We start from the raw sequence: 23699 nt of genomic DNA, 5'->3' as shown, positions 1-23699 counted from the left end.
TCTGACCTGGAACAGGACGCGGGGCACGAGGCGGCGGAGTGGGTGCGCGCGCGCGTCCATTCGCGCGACACGAACTCACTTGGCTCCATATACTCTCCGGAGAAACCTAAATAATAAAATACATTTAGTTAAATGACTATAATAAGTAACCCATCATTCAAATAATACCTACAAACAACAAAGTGACGGAATATAAAAGCTTGTAAATAATAATAAGAATATTTCCGAGAAAAATAGTACATTTTGGTTAAGGCTGAGTATAACAAGACAATTATAGAAGGAGTATGAGCTAAAATTGTTTATCTAAAACACACATCATAAACCATATTAAATCATATTGTAACGGACACGGACGGATAACTCGGGTTTAGCTCGACATGTTTCGGGCTAATTCTTAGCCCTTCTTCATAGGAGCAACGCGGCTCGGCGGCTGCAGCAACGTGCGCACTATGCGCCACCGCCCTGCTCGACTCGATTTAAGACGTGAGTTATCCGTTACAATATCATTTAATATGAGCAAGTCTCACGGTAGTTTCATATCATAAATCCTCTAAAATGAGTTCAGAAACCGTTGTCAATGACCAGTACTAAACAGCACAGCAACAACCGATTTTACTATGACAACTTTCATGCCTGTGGTAATTGGTAACAACAGTAACGTAAAATGTTTAATTTTATAACAGTATCATTATAACACACCTCGCACCTCTGAGTTTTTCGAAATTCATGTGCGGAATTACATTTGAAATTTACCACGAGCTTTGCGCTGAAGGAAAACATCGTGAGGAAACCGGCACAAACCTGCGAAGCAATTCAATGGTGCGTGTGAAGTTCCCAATCAGCACTGGGCCCGCGTGGGAACTATGGCCCAAACCCTCTTGTTCTGAGAGGAAGCCTGTGCCCAGCAGTGGGACGTATATAGGCTGGTATGATGATGATGATGATGATCATTATAACATATAGCAATGTAATGACTCAAATTTGGATCAGCTGTCAAAATTAGTACAATAGGGAATATTAATATTATGCAACGCTCTGCGCAGGGGGCGACACTAGCGCAAACCGCCATGACAACGTCAGTTCTCTTTATATTTTGTCGCCTTAATGATTATGACATATTAATTAGTAACAAAATAACATGATTATTTACATCGATAATAACGATAGAACTAAAAATTTAAATTATATCCCAAAATTTTTATTGAAATAATATGATATTATGGCATCCTACATCCATTTCAGATACATAAAAAACTGTTTACAGTTTGTGCTAGTGCTGCACTCTGACGGCAGAAAATTTCAGTAATATTCTCTATTTAAAGTAGGACTCCATTCTAGTTAGTATGCATAGAAATTAACAATGTTTCGATACAAAATGTCACTTAGTAATGCATCACAATATCATTATTATTGAAATTAATATAAATATTACACTAAAATCCTGGTCTGACTTGTTGAGGTTTAACTGTTTCGAAAATGGTTAAACTGATCGAGTGTTGCCATTATTTCCGGATTGAAAGTTTCTTTGCTAACTTCCTTCCGCTGGCTTTATCAGTTTCAATTTATTTATTGCATTAGTTTAATACCTGAGGATATGTTACCTACTGGTACAATTAGTCAGTAATGCAATGCAGGTCATTTATGTATGTACGTTAACTCTTAATTGTACAAAAGAAAAGAAAGAAAATACAATTGACAAACTTTGATTTCGAAAATAGAAACTGAAACTTGGACGCACTTAAAAATCAGAAAAAGAGACCAGCGCTGGGTATCGAACCCAGGTCCTCAGCATTCCGTGCTGCGGGCTATACCGCTACACCTCCACTGGACAGACACAAATTTCTCCTATGAACCACATATCTCAGCTTGTTTGTTTCTTATTTAGTCACTTAGTGAAACTTTCAGCACCCCATCGGAACTATCCGCTCACCTTCATCGGTTTGTGAACCCATTTTAGAGTACTTATAATACCTATGTGTGTAGGTAAAGTAATCTATGCAACTTTACATAATTAGACCATAAATCTAGAAGCCTTGAGTTTTGAAATCAATTGATTATTATCATTGTTATTATATTAAAACACTCGTGTGATCCTTTTATGAAACTCTGCGGCTCATAAAACCCGACTCACGTTTTAAGGACCCTAATTTATTAGTATTACGTAACAGTTGCTTAAACTACTATTAACTTAAACTCACCAACGGTGTCGTCGTCCGATGAGGCAGAGGCGAATCCTCCGTAGGATGATGATTGACCTCTGCACGGGTCACTAGTTCTGGAGCCACCTGAGGAAATGGAGTGCTGAATATCAAAGCCCATTACTTATAATTAGGAAAAAAAAACAGATAAGATTATTTAGTTAGGTGCCTTGGGTGCCTTAAGATGTGCAACGTGATATGTGACTGTGCTATGGTGAAAATGGGCTGGTTGAATAAAATTAGGAAATACGTAAAAGCACAATAAATGCAGATGATGAACCCGGGTAACCCTGACCAGTAAGGAGAAAGTGCTTATAAGTTACCTAAAATGATGAATTTAAATATCATAAATAAGGAATTGTCTATCATAGGGTTTCCTATTACGAAGCGAATCTTTCTGCTCTATTTGTCGATCCTTGTTTTTTGGATTGCTCCTCTACCACTCAAAGGTTGACTGGCAGAGATCCCTGCAGGGATAAGTCCGCCTTTGTACTTAACACAACTTTTATTTATGTTTTTATTTATGTAACCTTTTTGTTTTTCCTTTTTGTACAATAAAGAGTATAAACAAACAAACAAACGAAGCGAATCTTTAAACAAATTTATATACTTTTAAATTGTTGTACTATGCTGTAAATACATATGTTTTCAATTTTATTTCTCATTACAGTTTCTGATTATTTATATTTATTATTCATTAGTTAGTTCGCGCCCGCAGGTCTGCCCCGGTTATGGAACTTCTTTGTCATTGTCTACATAATAATGTCATTACATACATACTTGTTGTTTTCAAGATAATCTTATATTTTCAACAATCATTATTTGAATTCTACCCAAAACAGATGTTCTAATATTTTTGATCTAAAATTACAACTACTAATTTAAATCAGCAATGCCATGAGTAATCTAAATTAGGTCATTATGGGAAACTCTCGATTAGATTTAATTAACAAACTACCGAGTCTAACTCGGTTATTCGCTGTTAAAGTTGACGACTCTTGTATTGTGATTATTTATAAAATTACCTGAGCGATCAAGCTTTGACTGGATTTTTTAAACTCAGAAATTGCGTTTTCCAAGACCCAGCCAGATCGTCATTCCGCGCCAAAAACTCCTAAAGCTCCTTTATTTATATCAAGTTTTATCGAAATCGGTACAGCCATTTTAGAGATCTAAAAATATTTATACAAATATTGCTTGTATATGACACATTGTGCCCAACCACAATTTTTTTTTCTTAGGCTAGGACTTCTTTTGGAGAATGGGCTGCACTAGAAATAGTTTCTAACATGTGCAATGCAGATGTCAATAGCGAAACTCAAACGCACACCGCCAAGTGAAGTAGGCACAGGCTTTACAATTACATATTTAACCACATTGACCAATTTAGAATTTGGGACGCTCATTCTGTATATAGACGGAATTAGACCTAAATATGAATCATGCTTTCTGTAAACTGTCAATAACTGAATGCAAGGTGAAAAAATGACTGGTTACAAACAAATGAGCACTGAACGGAACATATTACATTAGGAATTTTGAAGACACAACAGGCCAATTTTAGTAGGGCTCTTACGATTTGATTGCAGTACAGTTTTGACAGCTGAAAAAGATAACATAAAAATATTCAAAATAAAATTGTTAAATTTTCTTGCCTAAAAGATCGACATATATCTTTAGGTAATACAATATTATAGCCAACTATAGGTATATTTTCCTCGAGGAAAAGTATATACTGTCCTCCAAAAAAATAAAAAGTCAAGAATTTGTGATAGTTATGCTAGACCAAAATTCGAAAAGCGAATTTTGCTTGTGAGGAAATACGCTCAACAATATAGGACGGGAGAAGTGTGTCGCGGCCGTTTAGCCCGGCTATACATAATGAAAAATTTCTAGTTAATACCATGAAACCGCCCATTTCTGCCCTTAATGGATATTTTGCCCACGGAGTTAGCAATTGACATTTTTTAATTTCACATTTACTAAGAGTACTATGATCAAATATTATGAATACTAAAACTATAATCAGTTTTTATGACTTACTAATAATTAAACACTTGCTTCAGACATGACAGACTGATCTTAAATTGATAGAAATATCTCAATGTTAAACGTTCATTTCTAAGTACCAATAGTTTAAGTAAAAATACTTAACATAAGAATTTTTCCTTTTATAAGATCTAAGTTTCATTTTCATTTATTGGTAGTATACTCGTACTACGAGTATGTAAGTAAACAATATCTCTACGTTTTGTACCAAGAACATTATTGTAAGGCTGATTGTTGCTACCAATTGTCACGCGGTAGCCCTAACATTTTTTTGACAGTCTAATGACAGCTGCATTTACTTATGCTACTCGCCACTGGAGGGCGCTGTTATAAAATCGTAAATATTCACACAAATGTTAGCAAAGATTTTATTATTCAAAATAAATACTCTGAAAGGGGTTCTGAATAAAAATAGTTAATTTCCTGAGTATTTATAGCTTGTTAAAAAATACACTTTAAAAAGGAAAGCTCGGCTGAAAGCTTCACTTTCTTTGAGCACATCAAGCAGCTACTAGTAGTAAAGTCTATCGTCATTAATTCTTAACAATTTATTTGATTTAATATCTTCACATCGCCAAACTCAAGGTGAGCCCTGATATTTAATCTCAAACTTCTATCTCTGAGAATATTTAAAATGAAAATTATCTGAACAGTTCAGTAAAAAAAAGTATAATGCGCGGAAAATTTATTCCTCGAAAATAACTAACTATCTCTGAGGAATAGATTTTCCTCGCAGATAACTGTTTAAAAAAACATATTAAACATACTTTTCCTAAAAGAGCAGTTGAAACTATATTCAAGGAAAATATGTTTAATATGTCTTTTTAACAGATATCTGTGCGGAAAATCTATTTCTCAGAGACAGCTAGTTATCTACGAGGAATAAACTTTCCTCAGAGATAACTGTTATAAGAACAGTTATCTGCTTATCTGCAAGGAAAATAAAATATAACAAGTTACATCCAAGGAAAACAAACTTCACAGTTAACCAGGTTAACTTCAAGGAACATGGGGTCGCTCTTTGCTCTAGTGCCGACTTCACCAATAACGCAAAATTTGGAAATAAGAGTATGAGGCAAGTACCTTGTCCCTCGTGGCGGCATAGGCGGTAGCTGTGAGCAGTGGGCGAGCCGCGCCCTCCGAGGGACGTCGAGTGCGCCGCGCCGCCTGCGCCGCTTCCTCCGCTGTGTAGCCCTTCATCATCAGAGAAGCCTCCAGGTAGTGAGGTTGCTTGTCCCACTCCAGGGAAATCGCTGCACGAAATATTAATCGTTGCTTAAAATTCAATAATGTGTGTATGTACACGTATTTTTGGTGAAAGGGTTTTTTTTATATTTTTTTGACAAATGTTAAAAATGCGTAAAGTTAGTTTCAGTACTTCCAGGGTAAATTAGGTATAAGCACATCAGGATTAGGCTGTCCATTCATTTAAGCGGTGTGCAAGCAAAAAGTCTAGCAATAGGATTTAGGTTCATTTTGTTTAGTCTCGTGAAGCGCAACATTGTTTTTAGTAAGATTTTGTTCTCGCATACCTCTCAACTACTTCGCAAAGTTCTAATGGATAAAAAAAAATTCAAACTTGGTTGCCTAATTTTTCTTTTGACAGACATACGGATGGAAAAGTATGAATCAAAGTAATTATTAAATTTATACTGAAGCAGTAGAATAATCGTACATACATATGCATACCTAATATTATGTGTCTTCCTGCCGCACTATTAATCATCAATTGCTTTGCTTCTAAAATAAATACGTTTTCTATTTTTGTAGAGAATCACTACAACTATACGACTATAAATGACATTGCAGAGTACGACAGTCAGAAATGTACGCAAGGCAACAGTCTAGCAGACGTCAGTAAATAATAATGTTAAAAAGTATTATTACTCGGCGTTGGTATGATAGTGGTACGTACCGTCGGAACCAGGCGGCAGCGGTAGCAGCGGGTGAGCGGACACGCTCGCGTTGAGCGTCCCCTGAGCGGACACGTTGCCGCGCGACGAGCGAAGCGAGCGTGACGCTCGGAACGAGCCCGACCTGCTGACAGTCGGGCAGAGGATGGTGACACCAGCTTTTGGATTATTCGCGCTGCCAACTCGGCTACGGGACTGCGCTTCAATCATGGAACTGCCGTATTTGCGGTATGCTTTGTTTCCTTAACGAATTTGGATGACAATAGGCACGATGGTTAAAAAACTAACAGTGCCTTTTTTCTCAATAATGTTACAATTAACCCATACAGACAAAACCTATTAAATTTTACGGCCTTATAGTATGAAATATGTAAAATACTATCATCTACCTACATTTAGATTTATATTATAAGATTGTAAATAATTTAAAATTGTAGATTTGTGCATGAATAAATAGCTACAATTTGATTTCCACATATATGAAGTAATTACGTGCAAATCTATAAAAAATTTCGGAATATTGTTCCTCAAAAATATTGTACTCATTTTTAATCAATGTGAATTTTAGACCAAATGTAAAAAAGCGTCGCGTTAGATTTTACGAGCGCGGCGCTGTATTTAGAGACAAGATTAATTAGAACAAACACAGTACATCAGTCGGTCTTTAGGACTGGTTTAGCTGGAAAATAAGACCATTCTGTAGTTGCGTTACTGTCGCGTTTCAATAAGTTGAGCGCAGGCCCGTTAAAAAATCCCTAAATTAAACGACCACACCATCCTCTGACCGATTGTCGCAGTGCCGTATAGCAACGGATACATCCGTCGGTAGGTTTTTGAAAAAAAGCCAAAGTCTCAATGGATACAGCGCATGCTCGAAAGTTCTAATCACCATTGAAATACATAAATACTATTGAAGCCTTGTTCTAACCGAATGTCATTACACGCGGCTAATTAGTCGTTTTTAGGGACTTTTTACTTTATATCATGCTTTACTTTCGATCAGATCTAGACCTGTAACTTTAGAAAAACTCCCACAAGACAAAACCAAAAGCTAGTGTCACCCAGCCCATGCTTCCCACTCACCGAAAGGATAAACACAACTTAACGTTAATGTATTGTTACCCATTCTTTCCATTTATGTCGCTATATAGATTCATTACACCACTACATTTTAGAAGTCTAGAAGCAAACATAAAATATCCTTTGAATACCTCTCAGCTCTAAGCCTTCAATTACATAATTGACTAAGCGACTACTACGAGTACGTTCAGCTGATATAAGTAAATTAATAACAAATTATTATAAAAACAATAGAAATCAGGAGCGACATAAATTTTGAGGCTACCAAAGTTAGGCGTGTCTAAACCTAGCGGCCCCCCTCTGGGACAGAGCAATGAAACTGATGCGAGCGGTTAGGGTTTTCGCCAACAGACTGCTTAGCAGTTTGGCGAAAATAATTTTAAGTTGTTATTTTTGTAAAATGTGATTAATAAATAAAAATAAATTTAAAGTCGACAACTGTTAGAAATAATAAAACCGGCCAAGAGCGTGTGGGACACGCCCAAAATAGGGTTTCGTAGCCATTACGAAAAAAAAAGTAGTATTTTTCTAAGGATTTCGTATTTTATACGGAATCTTCCAAGTTTAGGTATTTTATACCTTAGGCTGCTATTTACTCTTAAACTACTAATAATTCTCAAGCAAACTTAGCCGTTATAGTTTTCCTTGAAAGTTTGATATACTTACTACCATCCTGAATTTTTTCAAATTTTTCCACCCACCGGTTTAGATTTTAGAGGGGGAGGGGGGGACGCTCGATTTTGATGAAACTTTGCACCTTCATGTTGAATATTTCGCAAAGAAATCGCTAAATCGAAAAATCGTCTTGGCAACCCGTCATTGGTTTTAAAAGACATATTCAACAATACCCCACACTATAGGGTTAGTTGAAAAAAAAACACCCTCACTTCATGTCTATGGGAGGTACCCTAAAAAAATGTTTTTTTTACCACTGTCGGCGTGATAGATATGTATATTTATACCAAATTACAGCTTTCTAGTAAGTACTAACGGTATGTGAGCTTTATTTTAATGATTAACATTACCTTGAATTTTCTTTACAATTGAGCATCTTGCGAGCACTATAGCTCTGAAATACAACCACTTAGAGCCGGCAGACCAACTCGTTTCAGCGGCGGTGATGTCATACTTGGAATTTGTTCCAAAACTGACCATTTCCTTTATAGTTTTTTTTTTCACAACAATAAAGCGACTTGCGCGCGTAATAGCTCCGAAATACAACCACTGAGAGCAGGCAGACTTTTATGCGCTATATCTCAAAGTTGCAACCACTGAGAGCAGGCAGACCAAAAATTATTCACATCAGCAGACCACTCTACAACCCATAAAAATGAATCTAACTGTTTATATGATCGTTTTAAAAAATCCTGCCACCTCTTAGACTAGAAGCTACCACTATTGGACAATTGGCTGGCTGTTTGGTGAATTTTCGGTCTTGGATGAAATTAAAAGTAAAAAACGAGTACAATAATAAGTATGTCATAGAGATACACCAAGAAGGATTTTTTCGAAACTTCCGCGAAATATGGAATAAAAAAGTTTCATATATTTTTCATAGTGCCTCTGGGTCGACGCGTACTTTGTCGGTTTTTATGTTTTATAAGTCTATGTCTATCAGAATTTATGTTGATGCGAAGTTGCGGGAAAACGCTAATATATTATACATATTACGTGACAATGACAACATTGCAACATTAATACAGACATAATCAACGAAATGGCAAGATACCATTACCGTTTGCTATTTTATTTGAACTCGAAATAAATACCTATGAAACTTCAAAAATTACTTCTGGTGAGGCGACATTGAATTGGAACCCTAAGCTCTCGCAACAACTTAATTTTCTACTTAGAGGGCGGGCCTAGACTTAAACCACAGACACATCAAAAATAATTTGAGTCTGCCTATCGTAATCGGCACAGGCCAGCTATTTCCTGCTAAAGCTTTTAAATATATTTTAGATTAACATGCTATTGACTATACAACTCACGTAAATCATTTATTGGCTAAGCTTATATTTTAAAACATAATTTAAAAACTATACCTTTGGAATGTCTGCCTTTTCACATAGTTGTCTCTGACGAATTCCACGATTTGTTTCTGTGTTTTCCCGCTATACCTGTATAATAATATAGCTTTAAATACTTATAAGCAAGTTTTATATGAATGTGTGTGGTCTGCATAATATCTGATGAGAATTTACCTAAACGAGGAGCCTCTTGACATGACACGAGTTTTATGCCGAGGAATGCGTGGCACGCTCGAACAGCGGAAGAATCCATGATTCTCCACGCATTTCTTCCAGAAGTTCTTGCATTCGTTGCGACCCTCAAAGAAAAACTCCACGATATCTCGGTGATAGCCCTGAGAGATTTTTTTTTTGTTATTCTTCCGAAAACCGATTAGTCATTATTAATATATGAGAATGAGTAGACGGTACATATTAAATAGCAGTACGGCCTCAAAATAAAAATCAACTCGCCCCCTACCCCTTTGAGATTTGCTTTGGCTGATTTCTGTGTGATGATCAAAAATAAAAACAAAAATTAACTACTCGGTCACCAATTTTCATAAAGATTAGATCAACGATAAGTACTAAAGTTATCGTCTAACAAACACATATGACATTTAGATACATAATATCTATGTATACACCTCAACATCTGTCAGCCCAAGCAGACAAAAAAAACTCGCTTCGCGCGTTCAATTAAATTAACTTACATATGTATAGTTTAAAGTATAAAATGCAAAGCAAAGAAAACACTTACATAACCCTCAGGGTGCAGTTTTATCAAGAACTTTTTTCTTTTAAACGATATTTTTCTGATTTTAGCCCAACTGAAAGTGTTTATTTTTGTAAAGTTTTGGAACACGAGGATGCCCATGTGCGCAACAGCCAAATTTAATGGAACCGCTTCATGATCTTTGGCTGGGTGCATCTTTACACCTGTAATCAAAGACAAACGTTCTTATCGAAGATAAATTATTCATTCTTGGCCAGAGTAGTAATCGACTGCGGGAATGTTCCCGTTCCCAGTAATATTCTGTGAATTAAATCTTCTGAATTAAATCTCGAAGGAAGTTAAGTGTGACAGATCGTATGCCGTAGAAATTTTTGAAAAGCCTATTTCTTAATAATTTCACAAACTATTTATCTTAAAATATTATTATATACATATACATGAGATTTTCACAATTAACCTTTTTGTTTCATATTAGCTTTTGCCAGCGACTCCTACTGCATTATCGCTATACTGCGGGAAGTATCTAGACACGCCATCCAACATATTGCTCTTCCATGACTGTTTTAGTAGGTTCGTAATAAATTAATAATTCGTATATGCGAACTAGCCAAGTCAAACTTCAGGCTTCAATATAGTATCCTATGTTATTAGACGAAATTATATTTTAAGTTGTTAAGAAATATTTTATGCTGTTATAAATAAATTTCAGGACTGACCATTGAACTTGGCTCTCATTTAGATCTCACTTCTTTTGTCGTTAAAGTCAACAATCAAGGCATATATCATAATATTTAACTTGGCTCCCATTTAGATCTCACTTCTTTTGTCGTTAAAGTCAACAATCAAGGCATATATCATAATATTTAACTTGGCTCCCATTTAGATCTCACTTCTTTTGTCGTTAAAGTCAACAATCAAGGCATATATCATAATATTTAACTTGGCTCCCATTTAGATCTCACTTCTTTTGTCGTTAAAGTCAACAATCAAGGCATATATCATAATATTTAACTTGGCTCTCATTTCACATTTATGTTTTGATGGGATGCATTTTTTCAGGATTAAACTATCCTCTGACCCTCTTAGAATTTCAAACTATCTGCATTCCTAATTTCATCTAAACCTGTTCAGTGGTATAAGAGTGAAGAGGTAACGGACAGACGGACAGTAATTGATAACTTTTATAATGACTTACCGTACAATTCACATCTTCGCGCAGTTTCTAGTAAATTCATATCAGCCTCTGCAGGACTTTGTCCACTGAAAAGGAGAAATAATTGTTAACATGAAATATGAGCGCCTTCATAAACACTCTGAATGTGCAGTCAACTACAAAAAGATCGATACACGACTTTTTTGACTTTTGACCATACTTTCGTTCATCATTTATCAGACTTATAAAAAAAGAGGGTTCTAAAAAAATATACTCGAAATCTATTAGGGGTCCCTCCGAAAAGACTTCGACCTAATTTAATCTTTCGTGAATTTTATTTTCAGTAAAACAACTACTTAAATATGGGTACTTACGAATGCTTTTTGTGGTTCTCCATAATACGCCTTTCGGATTCAGAGTCTTGTCCGGGAAAGAATTTGTAGCCACTGAGATAAGTATGGTCAGGGTAATCTTCGGGAACGAAGTCGCCACATTCCGCTGTGTAAATTAAAATAATATTAGATTTTGCAAACTTCTGCTTTTAGATTTGCATTAAACAAAAAAAAAGTCCATAGAAGGTTGAAATAACTAAGAGAATATTATATTTAGAACATGTTTGAGAAAAAAAACTAATAAAATAATAATTTAACCGACTCCAAAACACAACGAAAATAACTTTTAGTGATCTGTTTGAAGTTGATGCCTCAGCACAAGCCAGCAGGAGTGGACCTAATCCACTACCTTACCACCTACTGAGTATCTATTGGGCTTAAATCACTCGTGCTGAGGCACCAACTTCAAACTGATCAACAGAAAATTATTTTCCTTATCACATCAACCGAATTGACAACTTCCTGTTTTTAAAGGGAAATTATTGATTGCACATCAAATAAATAATTGCCTATCAATTTATTCTCGTCATAATTTATATGCCTTTGTACATACAGCAAATTAACTAGAGCGTGCGTAGATGATACTCATTCTCATAGCAAAATAACTTCTTCTCTTTTAAGATATGGCTTTTCTGACCTAATTAATAGGACAATTTCGCCAGTGTCAAGGTAAACTCTCTTTGAGAGGGATGTTGTACGGTGATTGTAGTTTTTGCAACTTTATAGTAAAATTCCAGAAACCACGTGGAGACAACTTGCGCATTAAAAAATGCCAGACACGAGAGCAATATAGAATTTTGTGATCACTGTTCACTGTTAAGGTTAATCGCCGCATAAAACACTATCAAATTATACTTCAACTATAGGTAGCCAAAGAAACAGAAATAGCAAAATTGTGGCGTTATCTGGGAAAAGGTACCTTGTTGTCGGTATTGAGTTATTGATATCCCCATAATCTACGTAAATTTAGCTATCGAACCATGTAAGAAACATGCACGTAGGTTTAATAGTTTTTTTTTTTAAATGTTGAACCTCAGAAGCCAGAAAAGGTGATTATGAGAAAATTAAATTGAAACTTATACACCCAATAAAAGTATGTTGTTGTTGGAAGTTACATAGATAACATGCTATTTGAGGAGTAGATTGTACGGGCTTTCAGGTTTCAAAAACAATTTTGTAATTGGACAACTGTTTTCCTATAGTTTACCTTGCCAAAGTGCATAAAGCAAAAAAAAAGGGTTGATGGATTTTTTACTTAATTTTCTATTTATAGTATATTTCCATTGGATTTTATCGAAGGAAAAAATATTATGCGTAATTGGACACTAAATAAGAACTACTCCGTTTTGAATTAACGTTGTTTATTATATAAAAAAATACTTTAACAAAAATAACTTTGTGGTTTACAAATGTAATTAAACAGTCAAAATCAACAAACTTTTATATTTAGTACGCATCATAATAACATAGCCCAATGAGACCAAATTAACTCAACAAACCTTAAAAAACTAGTTTTTTCAGTCTCAAAATCCAAGGTACAGTTAGGAAAAAGTTGGTACAATCACTATATATTTTCGAAAAGGTACCTTATCGTCGGTGGTTAAATATTTAGTGATTATGAAGTGATATCATTTGAAAACTACTAATAACTTACGATTAATTTTAATAGTCTTAATTTAAGAACACTGTAGTATTAAAACTCTTACCAAAAACCTATAATTTTGTCTCAGCAAACACTAAATGATTAACGTATTCGAAAAGGTACCTTATTGTCGGACGTAAAATGTTTAGTGACATAGTTAAGAATAAGATCTAAAAAAATGCTTTTTCACTTCTCATGCTCGTAAAGTTCGTGTTTATGCTGTATCTAGGCGACATAAAAATGACTTTTTATGCTCTAGTGCATAAAATAAAATATTTGTCTGAGACCAACTTAAGACCAAGGTAATCAGGTGTGTCAACAGCCACAAACAAAAAAGTTTCTGTATATTTTTTAGATAATTTTTCATTTATATAAAACTAAAAATCATTCAAATCAATCATAATAAATCAGTAAAATAAAAAAACAGAATTATTATAATAATGCATAAAAAATAAAAGGTACATTGAAAGTGAATCATTGTTTCCACTGTTGCTGTTTAATTTCCTAGCATCGAAGTGAAAAGCAGAGTGTAAAACTCGAACATTAAACCCATTTTCCCCTCGACGTGTCTATCTACCCTCGCCGTACCGGCTCTGGTGGCTATATGAACGCCTCGGGTAAAATGGCTCGTTTTATGCTCTTGTTGTACAATCTACTATTGATTTGTAATTGTAAATATTAATCGTTACTATTATTATTATAAATCAACCTCTAAAGACACAAATTGGCGTAAATCGTCAATAAGGGCCTTATCACACTAGCGATTTGCGGGAGCGTTGAAAGCGAGGCGAGCGTGCAGTGAATTCGCTGCGAGCGTATAACGATTTCGCCGCAAGTGCGCAACGAAATCGACGCGAGCACGCAATGATGTCGCTGCTGCGAGCGCGTAGCGAGTTCGCTGCTTTAGCGCCAAAAACGCCATATTGTAGACTTTCGTATAATAATAATAGGGCGTCTTCGGCACTAACGCAGCAAACTCGCTGCGCGCTCGCAGCGACATCTTTGCGCGCTCGCGGCGATATCGTTACGCGCTTGAAGCGAACTGGCTTTTAACTCGCCCGCAAATCGCTAGTGTGATAAGGCCCTATCTGGCTACCGCCTAATTGTGGCCAGTTATTGATAATTTACCTTACTCTAATTAAACGCATTTTATGATGATTCTGATTGACGTTTTTTACGCGCTGACAAGCACCGCACTGGGCCCGCATGGGAACTACTGCCCAAGCTCTCTCATTCTGAGAGGAGGCCTGTGCCCAGCAGTGGGACGTATATAAGCTGAGATGATGATGATGATGATGATGACGCGCCGACAAAGTACCGACGTCTGACACGTCTTCCAAACAGATACCGAGCGCACAGAAAGCATTCAAGAGCGGCACCGACAATAAGGTACCTTTCTTACTAAACTTTAAGGGATTTTTAAACTCATAAAACATCGATTTAAAAACTTGTGTCTCTGTCAAATTAAAATTTAGACCCTGCTTATTAATATAGAGTAAAAAAAGAAAAAATGTTTTTTTTTCGACATTTTACTTTAAACGCGATTATCTCGGAAACTAGAACCGACAACAAGGTACTTTCCCAGATAACGCCACAATTAGATATTGTCTACATCTGCCATGTTCGAATGCTACAAATCGAATCCAAAATAACTTTTACTGTCAATTTGGCACCGGAAAATTAGGTACGACAACGAGCGGAGCGAGAAGGAGCATAGGTACAAATGTATTTCCTCGCTTCATTCTTCGATATAATTAATTACCAGGTAGTCCCTTAATCCTACAGGCAACATCGCAAGAATTTAAAGTTATGTTTTGGCTAGCAATATTTAAAACGAATTCCGGTTCCGCCCTTCCTGAGCCGGAATACCGCCTTGTTGTCTCGTTCCTTTTTCGTTCGAGGCAACGAACGCACGCGCCTACCGCCGGTACGCAATGCTAAAGTGCAGTAATCGCGATTTGATCGACCGTTACAAAAGTAATATACGAAAATTGGAAGAAAACGCTTACCGCCGACGAACCGTGTCGTCAATCATGGATTCAACGTATGAAGAAAATGAAAGAGGTAAGCACATCTTTTAGCCGTTTTACATACCCGGATTAATATCTGAACCGTAACAAAAAGGCACGAGGATCGCCCGTGAGGCGCTAGTCATGACCTTGGTTACACCTTTTTAAATCAGTAACGGCAAACTTGCTTTTGCATCGGGGTTGACCGTGAGTCGTCAACGGTAGCTTTTTGTACAGAACGTACGAATATCTAAAATAGACATTCGTTAATCTGTGACATCATACGTGCTAAAAGCATTTTTGGTTAGGTAAAACATACCTACCCTCATTTTATTTTATTTTCTTTCTTCACGATTTAAAATACGCGATAATAATAAATATTAGATAACGAAGATACTGGAGGTCCGAGCCATAAGCCAGAATCGATGGTCCAAGATGATCATCAAGGTCCCTTGGAACCAGAAGCTTCCGTCAACGCGGAAACGAGTACGGATACTAATGCCGTGACGGAAACGGCACAGGTCGACGAACCCTCGGAGGCGGCCACGGCCCCGTCCGACGAGACGCCCGCCCTCGTACCCGCAGAGATACATACCGAAGAGGTCGAATTGGACCCCGAAATATTGTCGGCTTTGGGTGATTCAACTTCGGATACCCCCGATTTTGGGGAAAAAATTCACGACAAGTTACGGCTCCCTTTTTTGGAAAAAAGTTTGTCTATGTATAAGGACGCCAAAGACAACCTGGTCAAAGATTTATTAGTTCCGGACAACTTTCGGTTGCTCCAAGCGCCGAAGTTGAACGTAGAAATCTTGGCAGCCGTCCCGTATATGACCCGAAGCCGGGACAAGAATCTCGTGGTAGCCCAGCAGCAACTCGGCTCGGGCGTCAAGGTCATCAACAGAAGTATCGATTTGCTGTTGAAAGGGGACAACAAAATACACGCCATAAAACACTTGAGTAATGCTTGCCGTATTTTGACCGATTTACATTACGCTGGCACACAAAATCGAATCAAGCTTCTAACACCTAATTTAGATAAAACATTCTTGCAAGTCATCCAGGACGCCAAGAGAGACGAAACTGTTCGGTTTACACCTATCAAGCAAGATTAAGGCCTCGAAGGCGATTGAAAAAAAAGGCCTTCAGATTAAGAAGGTCATCAGGACTCAGAAGTCGGGGGACTCCCGCTCAGCCGTCGGGCAGTCGTGCCTACTAGGGAAACTGGACAGCACCTCCTCCTCCACGCTACTCGACGAACAGGGGGGGGGCGAGGGGGTGCCAGCAAGCCGACCCACGGCAGCCGGTGCCCGCCGGCGCCGCCGCAGCCCAGGACTGCCGCCCCAGGCAAGCCCCGTGCACCAGCTCCTCATTAGGACAGGTACATGCAGGAAAAATATCTAACCACTACGATTGTTGGCTTAATATAACAAATAACGTAGTAGTACTTGATTTTATCAAAAATGGTTATTCCTTTCCTTTTTGTAACAAAGTAGGTATCAAATTCTCTTGTACCACAAAATTTCTTTTCTCGAGGCGAAAAACAGAAAATGTTACAAGCTATCGAAACCTTAATAGAGCTAGGCGCCGTAGTGGAATGTGACCTGTTACCAATATGTATCACCTATATTTTTGGCACCTAAACCGAATGGCAGTAAACGTTTCATTTTAAGTTGGAAGACTTTCGAACCGCGGTAAAACTCATACCTTTAGACGGTTATTTGGCTACGATTGATTTAAAGGAAGCATACCTTCTCGTACCCATACGCGTCGCACACAAGAAATTCTTACGTTTTCAGTTCTGTCCTGGGGATTCAAATAAGGTCTTAATCTATGAGTTAACCGCGATGCCATACGGTTTATCGGTAGAACCCCGAGTATTAAGTAAGATCATGAAAGAATTTGTTTCACATCTCCGGTCTCGGGGGTTTAAATATATAACTTTGCCGATTGTCTTAGGAATGTTCTCGAGACTTTGAAACTATTAAATTCGTAGTAAACTTAGAAAAGAGTTGACCACAGCCTAAACAGATATGCAAATTTCTTGAATTCAGGTTCGAAACAAAAAATTTACTATCCAGGACCGGATGGGGGGCAGTTTGTTATGATTAGGCACGTGGACACTCACGGAACAAAATTATCATATCAATCAATTAGATTTACTAGCGGTGTTCTTAGGATTAAAGACGCTAGTTCGGGAAGAAACCAACTGTTCAATACTATTGCGCGTCGACAACACTATCGCAATAAGCTATATGAATCGAATGGGAGGCATCCAGTTCCCACATTTGAACGACTTATCTAATGAAATTTGGCAATGGTGCGAGAAAATGAATATTTGGTTGTATGCCTCATACGTTAATACAAAGCATAACAGGGCAGACGTTGAATCGAGAATTGTAAATGCTGACACGGAATGGGAATTGTCGGACAGTGCTTTCCATTCCATAACACAATACTTAGGCCAACCCGAGATTTACCTATTCGCATCCCGCACCAATGCCAAATGCAAAAAGTTCGTGTCGTGGAAACCGGATCCCGACGCGGTGAAGGTGGACGCGTTTACTATTTATTGGAAATCATTGTTTTTTTATGCGTTCCCACTTTTTTCACTAATTTTGAAGTATTTAAGGAAAATATGCGGTGAGGAAGCAGACGGAATCTTAGTTTTCCCATATTGGCCTTCTCAACCTTGGTTTCCACTTTTAGAAAAAAAAATGGTGCCGGATATTCTCTATCTGAACCCTAATAGGTCTCTTTTACGGTCTTATTTCAGGGCCATCCCTTACACCGGAGCCTTAAGCTGGGTACCGCGAGGCTTTACGTCAAGCGTTCCTTTGGAAAAACACACCACCAGAAGCTTTAGAATTAATATTGTCCTCGCTGTCTGACAGTACGGTAAAACAATACAACGTCTTCTTCAAACTCTGGTGGCAATTCTGTGACGCAAATGGTTAAAATCCTTTTCAACCATCAAATTCATCAGTACTGTCTTTTTTAACGGAACAGTTTACGAAAGGTCTGCAATATACGAACGCTTCAAGCGCCTCCTTAAAGGGGCATATAAGCTAAGGCCCAGCAAACCTAAGTATTCTCATACCTGAGACCCTCAGCTAGTATTAAATCACATTTCGCATTTTTCCCAAATACGCCATTACCTTTAGAAAAACTATCAAAGTAATTAGTAATGTTACTGGCCTTATGCACAATTGCACAGGGCACAGAATACAAACACTCTTTGATTAAGAAAGAAAACGTTACGATATTGTAGAGCGGCGTCAGGATAACTATAACGGACATCATAAAAACATCAACAGCTAATCGAGAACAACCCGTACTCTATTTACCACGTTTTGTAGAAAATATGGCCATTTGTCTTGCTACAGCTCTGAAAGACTATATATTTTTAACCGAAAATAAAAGAGCTGATAGTTTTGCTGACACATAAAAAGCCTCACAGAGCTATCACCACCCAGTCCATAAGCAGATGGATCAGACAAGTACTGGCAGCCGCCACCTCGGCGGCGCGCGCTGCCGGCGTCAGCCTAGAGACCATCCGAAAAACAGCCGGTTGGACGAGCTCGTCTAATACCTTTGCTCGTTTCTATGACCGACCTATAATTATTGACAATAATTTATTGATGAAGGCCAATTTGCAAGATCCGTGTGTTTGCACTCATTAAATCATTTAGTGAAGATTAAGTCTCAATTATTAAAGATAGTTATAGCATTAATAAAGTTAATCGTCAATAAAGCAAACTTCCAAATAAGTCATTGTTTAATTGGCAAAACTTTCAGAGTACTGAAAGTCTACCTGGTAATTAATTATATCGAAGAATGAAGCGAGGAAATATTAATAAGTGATTAAACGAGCTTCACATGTGAAGTCCTATCATTATGACGACCAGATGGCCGAGTGGTTAGAGAACCTGACTACGAAGCTTGAGGTCCCGGGTTCGATTCCCGTGTCGGGGCAGATATTTGTATGAAAAATACGAATGTTTGTTCTCGGGTCTTGTGTTTAATATGTATTTATCTACATGCATATCATAACTTCCATATAATATGTTCAGAAACGACTATCAAATGGCCTTTATTAAGAAACCTGGTATCTGCGGGTGCATCTTAATGTTCACATTAAAGTACAGTGCATCTTAATGTTTACATTAAAGTATCGGTTATACTTTTTTTAACAATGCATATCTGTACATATTGTAGAAAACTAATGACATGCATGTAGATAGTAATTATTATTCAAAGTCAAAGTCAAAGTCAAAATACAGGCCATATCTGAACATATTATAGAAAACTTATGATATGCATGTAGATAAAGTTATGTATGCGGCTATACATAATTAGGCATTAAAACACTCGTGTGATCTTATTATGAAATTCGCCTCCGGCTCGTTTCATAAAACCACACTCGTACTTTAATGCCTCTTATTACACCACTCATTGCACCAGCCACATAAATAACTACTAAGTATGTATTTAACTATATAATTATATTTATCCGTTGCTTAGTACCCATAACACAAGCTTTGCTAAGCTTACTTTGGGACTAGGTTAATTGGTGTGAATTGTCCCGTGATATTTAGATTTAGATTTATTATTATATGACTCGCTCCATTCGAAGATATAATTACCCACCCACACCTAAATCTGCCCAATAGAAATTTTTGGTCTAATCTCTGAATAATGAGACAACAAGGCGGTATTCCGGCCCAGGAAGGGCGGAATCGGAAATCGTTTTAAATATTGCTAGTCAAAACATAACTTTAAATTCGTGCAATGTTGCCTGTAGGATTAAGGGACTTCCTGGTAATTAATTATATCTTCGAATGAAGCGAGTCATATAATAATGATAGAACTTCACGTGTGAAGCTCGTTTAATCACTTTCTTATTGCAACCACAACGCGCGAGCCGAGCGAGCAAAGCGAGCGCGCCGCGGCTGCGGCCGGCGAAGCGCCAGAACCTTATTAATTTAAAAAAAATTGGCCCCTACTAGTGTTGGTTATGTAAAAAGTATATACATGTTGAAAATAAATTATATATTTTATGTGCGAAAATTGAAGATATATTTTTAAAAAAGTTAAAAAATAATAATAATAATAATAAATATCATGGGACACTTGACACCAATTGACCTGGTCCCAAACTAAGCAAAGCTTCTACTATGGATACTAGGCAACGGATAAACATACTTATATAGATAAATACATACTTAAATACATATTAAACATCCAAGACCCGAGAACAATCATTCGTATTATTCATACAAATATCTGCCTCGGTATATGAAGGTATGATGTGCGTTAGTCATTATTAGCATTGCAATAATAAAAATGCTTTACTTTAAGGAGATCCCATGCCCCAATGACCTTCGATCTTAATTCCTTAGTTTTCTTATGATTTTTGTAGCTTATTATATTAACAACAACGGCTTTAAGCTTTGGCAGTAGCTTTAGTATCCCATATTTACTTCAAAATTCATTGTTTTCGAGATATTTGGCATCAAAGTTGAACAATTTTAGGCCAAAAAAACTGGTTTTCTGGCCATAACTTTTGTGTTAATTAGTTTGAAATGAAAACCCTCGACCAGTTTTTAGAGACGTCAAAGACGAACCCAAATATGTAGATTTCGTATATGTTAGATCTTTCACGTCAATAGAGATACGAAATTAAGTGTTTTTTTTTTCAGACAATGTTTAAATAAATCATACAAAACTAAGTATTCATTTTTTTTTTTCAAAATCCGGGAGACAAAAATGGAGATCAAAGATTGGAGAACCGATAGCCGTTTGACTTATAATTCTATCTGTAGTGCAAAAGTAGGAGATACGATTCAAAACTTGTCAAAAATCGATGAAAACCTCGGATAGCCCCTTAAGATAAATAGCGGTACGCCACGAATATAATTTGCAGTTTATTACGTATTATTTTGAGTGGAGTATTTTGCTGTACAATCAGTAATTTTGATGTGAATTCTGATTTTTTTTAGATAAAAAAAGAACTTTTTTTGATGTGCGTATAAATACTGCCCGTTTTTAAAGTCTGTTGAAAAAAACAATTTCATATTTCTATTTTATCATGCAGATTTCATTAGTCACCATTTTAAAAACCGTTTTGTACCTACAACGAATTAGCCTACATCAAGTACAAACCAGCATTAAAATATATCTACTTATCAGGTCCCTATTTAATAAAAGTTACAAAAAAATTGACAATTTATGTAGAACTGTAGCAGTTGTAACTTCTTTGAATAGGGGCCAGGTAGCTCAATACGCCTTACCTTGAACAATATAGCTCGCTAATAAAGCGGCTGTATTTTCATTGCATTGAATACATCCTTGAGCCAAATCGCGCTTCACTTGCAGGCAGAACAGATATCTAGTAAATTCTTCCTCCAGCCGAGCTGGATCTGGTGTGTAAAACTTCACGCAAAACCGCAGTGTCGGCTCTAGCATTGACAAACCGACTTGGCGGCACATCGGCTTTTCGACATCCAGCCAATACTAAGAAAAAAAATATATATTTTATGTATCCTCCTAACGCCCAAGTCCAATTTTAGAAATATGAACATCTAACTTTATATCATTTACAGAGATCGGACAAATGTGCGTCATTACTCGCAATAATATGGACATGACACATGACTCCAAACATTAATTAATTGATTTCTTACCTGTAATTTAATTTGTATACTTCAAGCAAGACAGTAATAAATTAATTAAAGACAGACTTCTTATTATGTAGTAATATAAATAACAAGTAATTTCTCTAATTTTTTTGGTAAGTTTATTCCTTTTCACATTTACCTTAATAAATCTATACAATAAGAAGTCTGTGTTTCATTTATTTATTACTGTCTTGCGAAGTATACAAATCAAATTACAAATAAGAAATCAATACGGAATATTACGCAAAACTCTACGCAGGGGCGACACCAAAGTAGCACAAATCGTGAACGAACCGCCATGACAACGGCAATTCTCTTTATAATTTATCGCCATCACGGACCATGACAACTAAGTAACATGATATTTACATCGATAGTAACAATAGTGCTATATTTCCAAAAAAAAAATATATAATATTAACGCGTCCTACGGACAACTTAAAAACATATACGACATTCAAAAAAACTGTTTACGGTTTATGCTAGAGCTGCATTCCAATGGCAGAACATTGCAGTAATATTCCTTATTAATAGATGAATATCTTGGAGTCATGTCCACATTATTGCGAGTAATGATAATGACGCACAATTGTCCGATCTCTGGCTCATGCTGCGCTCATGCTGTGATAGAGTTTGAAGTTCAAATTACATAAGTCCTTTATAAAGGACTCTGGGCGTTAGGAGGGTATATGCAGTAAGGCGCTTATTTTGAAAGCAGAAGGGTTGGGCAGCACTAGTGCTGGCGGCGCGCTGCGGCTGCGCAAACTACCAACTGCCTGTCCTGGACTCGACCACAGGGCGGACACGCCGTACAAAATACGCGTTCTTGAATCTACATAAGCACGACGACGTCTGTACACGCGTCAATGTGTGCGTAAGCTGCACAGGGCTGACTATTGCAAAACCGTATAATACTATAAGTGCTACCAATGACATTTAAAGGTACTCATATGTAGGTATGGCTTAGATATGTGCAAATCAATGTAATCGTTAATCTTACCTATTTCAATTCTGGCAAAACAAAATAAGTGCATTTTTTTTTAAAGTTACATACATAGGCATACCTACTCAATGTTTTCTGCTTAAAAAATAAATATTGTGCACTTATCTGGTTCTGCCAGAATATCCTCGATTTATTTAAACCTACTTAAAATGTGTCTGTCTGCGTATTTTAAGCATTATTATTTTCAATTACAATAGATATACGTCTACAAACTTAAAATAATCATTCGGTAGGTAGTTATTTCATGTATTAATCGCGTTAATTTCAGAAATCACTATTTATTTAGAAAAAGGAAGTAGGTAGGGTACCGTTACGATTTCGCAAAACTATTGCTCCCGAACTTAGTGCCGTGCGGCCGACATACATCGCGTCGCGCACCGGACTGCTTTCCTGCGGTTTTCCTGCAATCTGCGCTTGGGGGTGGGGTAACTCGAACCGGTGCGGGGCGGAGCGTGGCCGTTCTGTACGTCAGTACTATTATATATTCTGTGACTCGACCCAATTCACGCCAATGTTGGGTTTTAGGATATTTTTTAACAAAATCTGTTTATTATAATACTAAAAATATTGGAATAGCTTAGTATGGAAATCTAATCTAAATATATAAACTCGAAGGTGTGCGGCGAAAACGCCACGAATCCAAGTCACACATTGCATGGCAACTTTATGGAGAGAAAATTGTCTATGCTCTCGGAATACTTTCATGTGACTGACATAGTGATCTATCAACGCACAGCCCAAACCACTGGATGGATCGGGCTGAAATTTGGCATGCAGGTAGATGTTATGACGTAGGCATCCGCTAAGAAAGGATTTTTCGAAATTCCTACGGGAT

The 23699-nt window shown here is 37.0% G+C and overlaps 1 protein-coding gene across 4 annotated transcripts in view; it reads right to left on the bottom strand.

Moving 5' to 3' along the window:
• LOC141431208 (FERM, ARHGEF and pleckstrin domain-containing protein 1-like) overlaps positions 1 to 23302 on the bottom strand; it is a 78268-nt gene extending 54966 nt beyond the window's left edge. Inside the window, exons 1-12 of one of the 4 annotated variants that reach the window (XM_074092305.1) lie at positions 23173 to 23302; positions 21475 to 21697; positions 11513 to 11636; positions 11181 to 11245; positions 10010 to 10188; positions 9445 to 9605; positions 9286 to 9360; positions 6163 to 6287; positions 5331 to 5500; positions 3775 to 3801; positions 2199 to 2285; positions 7 to 106 (exon numbers count right to left, since the gene is read on the bottom strand). In XM_074092305.1, coding sequence (XP_073948406.1) covers positions 7 to 106; positions 2199 to 2285; positions 3775 to 3801; positions 5331 to 5500; positions 6163 to 6287; positions 9286 to 9360; positions 9445 to 9605; positions 10010 to 10188; positions 11181 to 11245; positions 11513 to 11636; positions 21475 to 21673 — 1312 coding nt within the window. In that variant the 5' untranslated portion in view covers positions 21674 to 21697; positions 23173 to 23302. The remainder of the gene's footprint in view (positions 1 to 6; positions 107 to 2198; positions 2286 to 3774; positions 3802 to 5330; positions 5501 to 6162; positions 6288 to 9285; positions 9361 to 9444; positions 9606 to 10009; positions 10189 to 11180; positions 11246 to 11512; positions 11637 to 21474; positions 21698 to 23172) is intronic. The other 3 variants (XM_074092279.1, XM_074092288.1, XM_074092297.1) reach the window with 3 other exon arrangements.
• Positions 23303 to 23699: the final 397 nt, after the last annotated feature.

This window comes from Choristoneura fumiferana, chromosome Z (genome assembly GCF_025370935.1).
Source record: "Choristoneura fumiferana chromosome Z, NRCan_CFum_1, whole genome shotgun sequence".
Classification (NCBI taxonomy): domain Eukaryota; kingdom Metazoa; phylum Arthropoda; class Insecta; order Lepidoptera; family Tortricidae; genus Choristoneura; species Choristoneura fumiferana.
The sequence above is the reverse complement of the archived record's forward strand: the minus strand, read 5'-3'. Positions and strand labels throughout refer to the sequence as shown.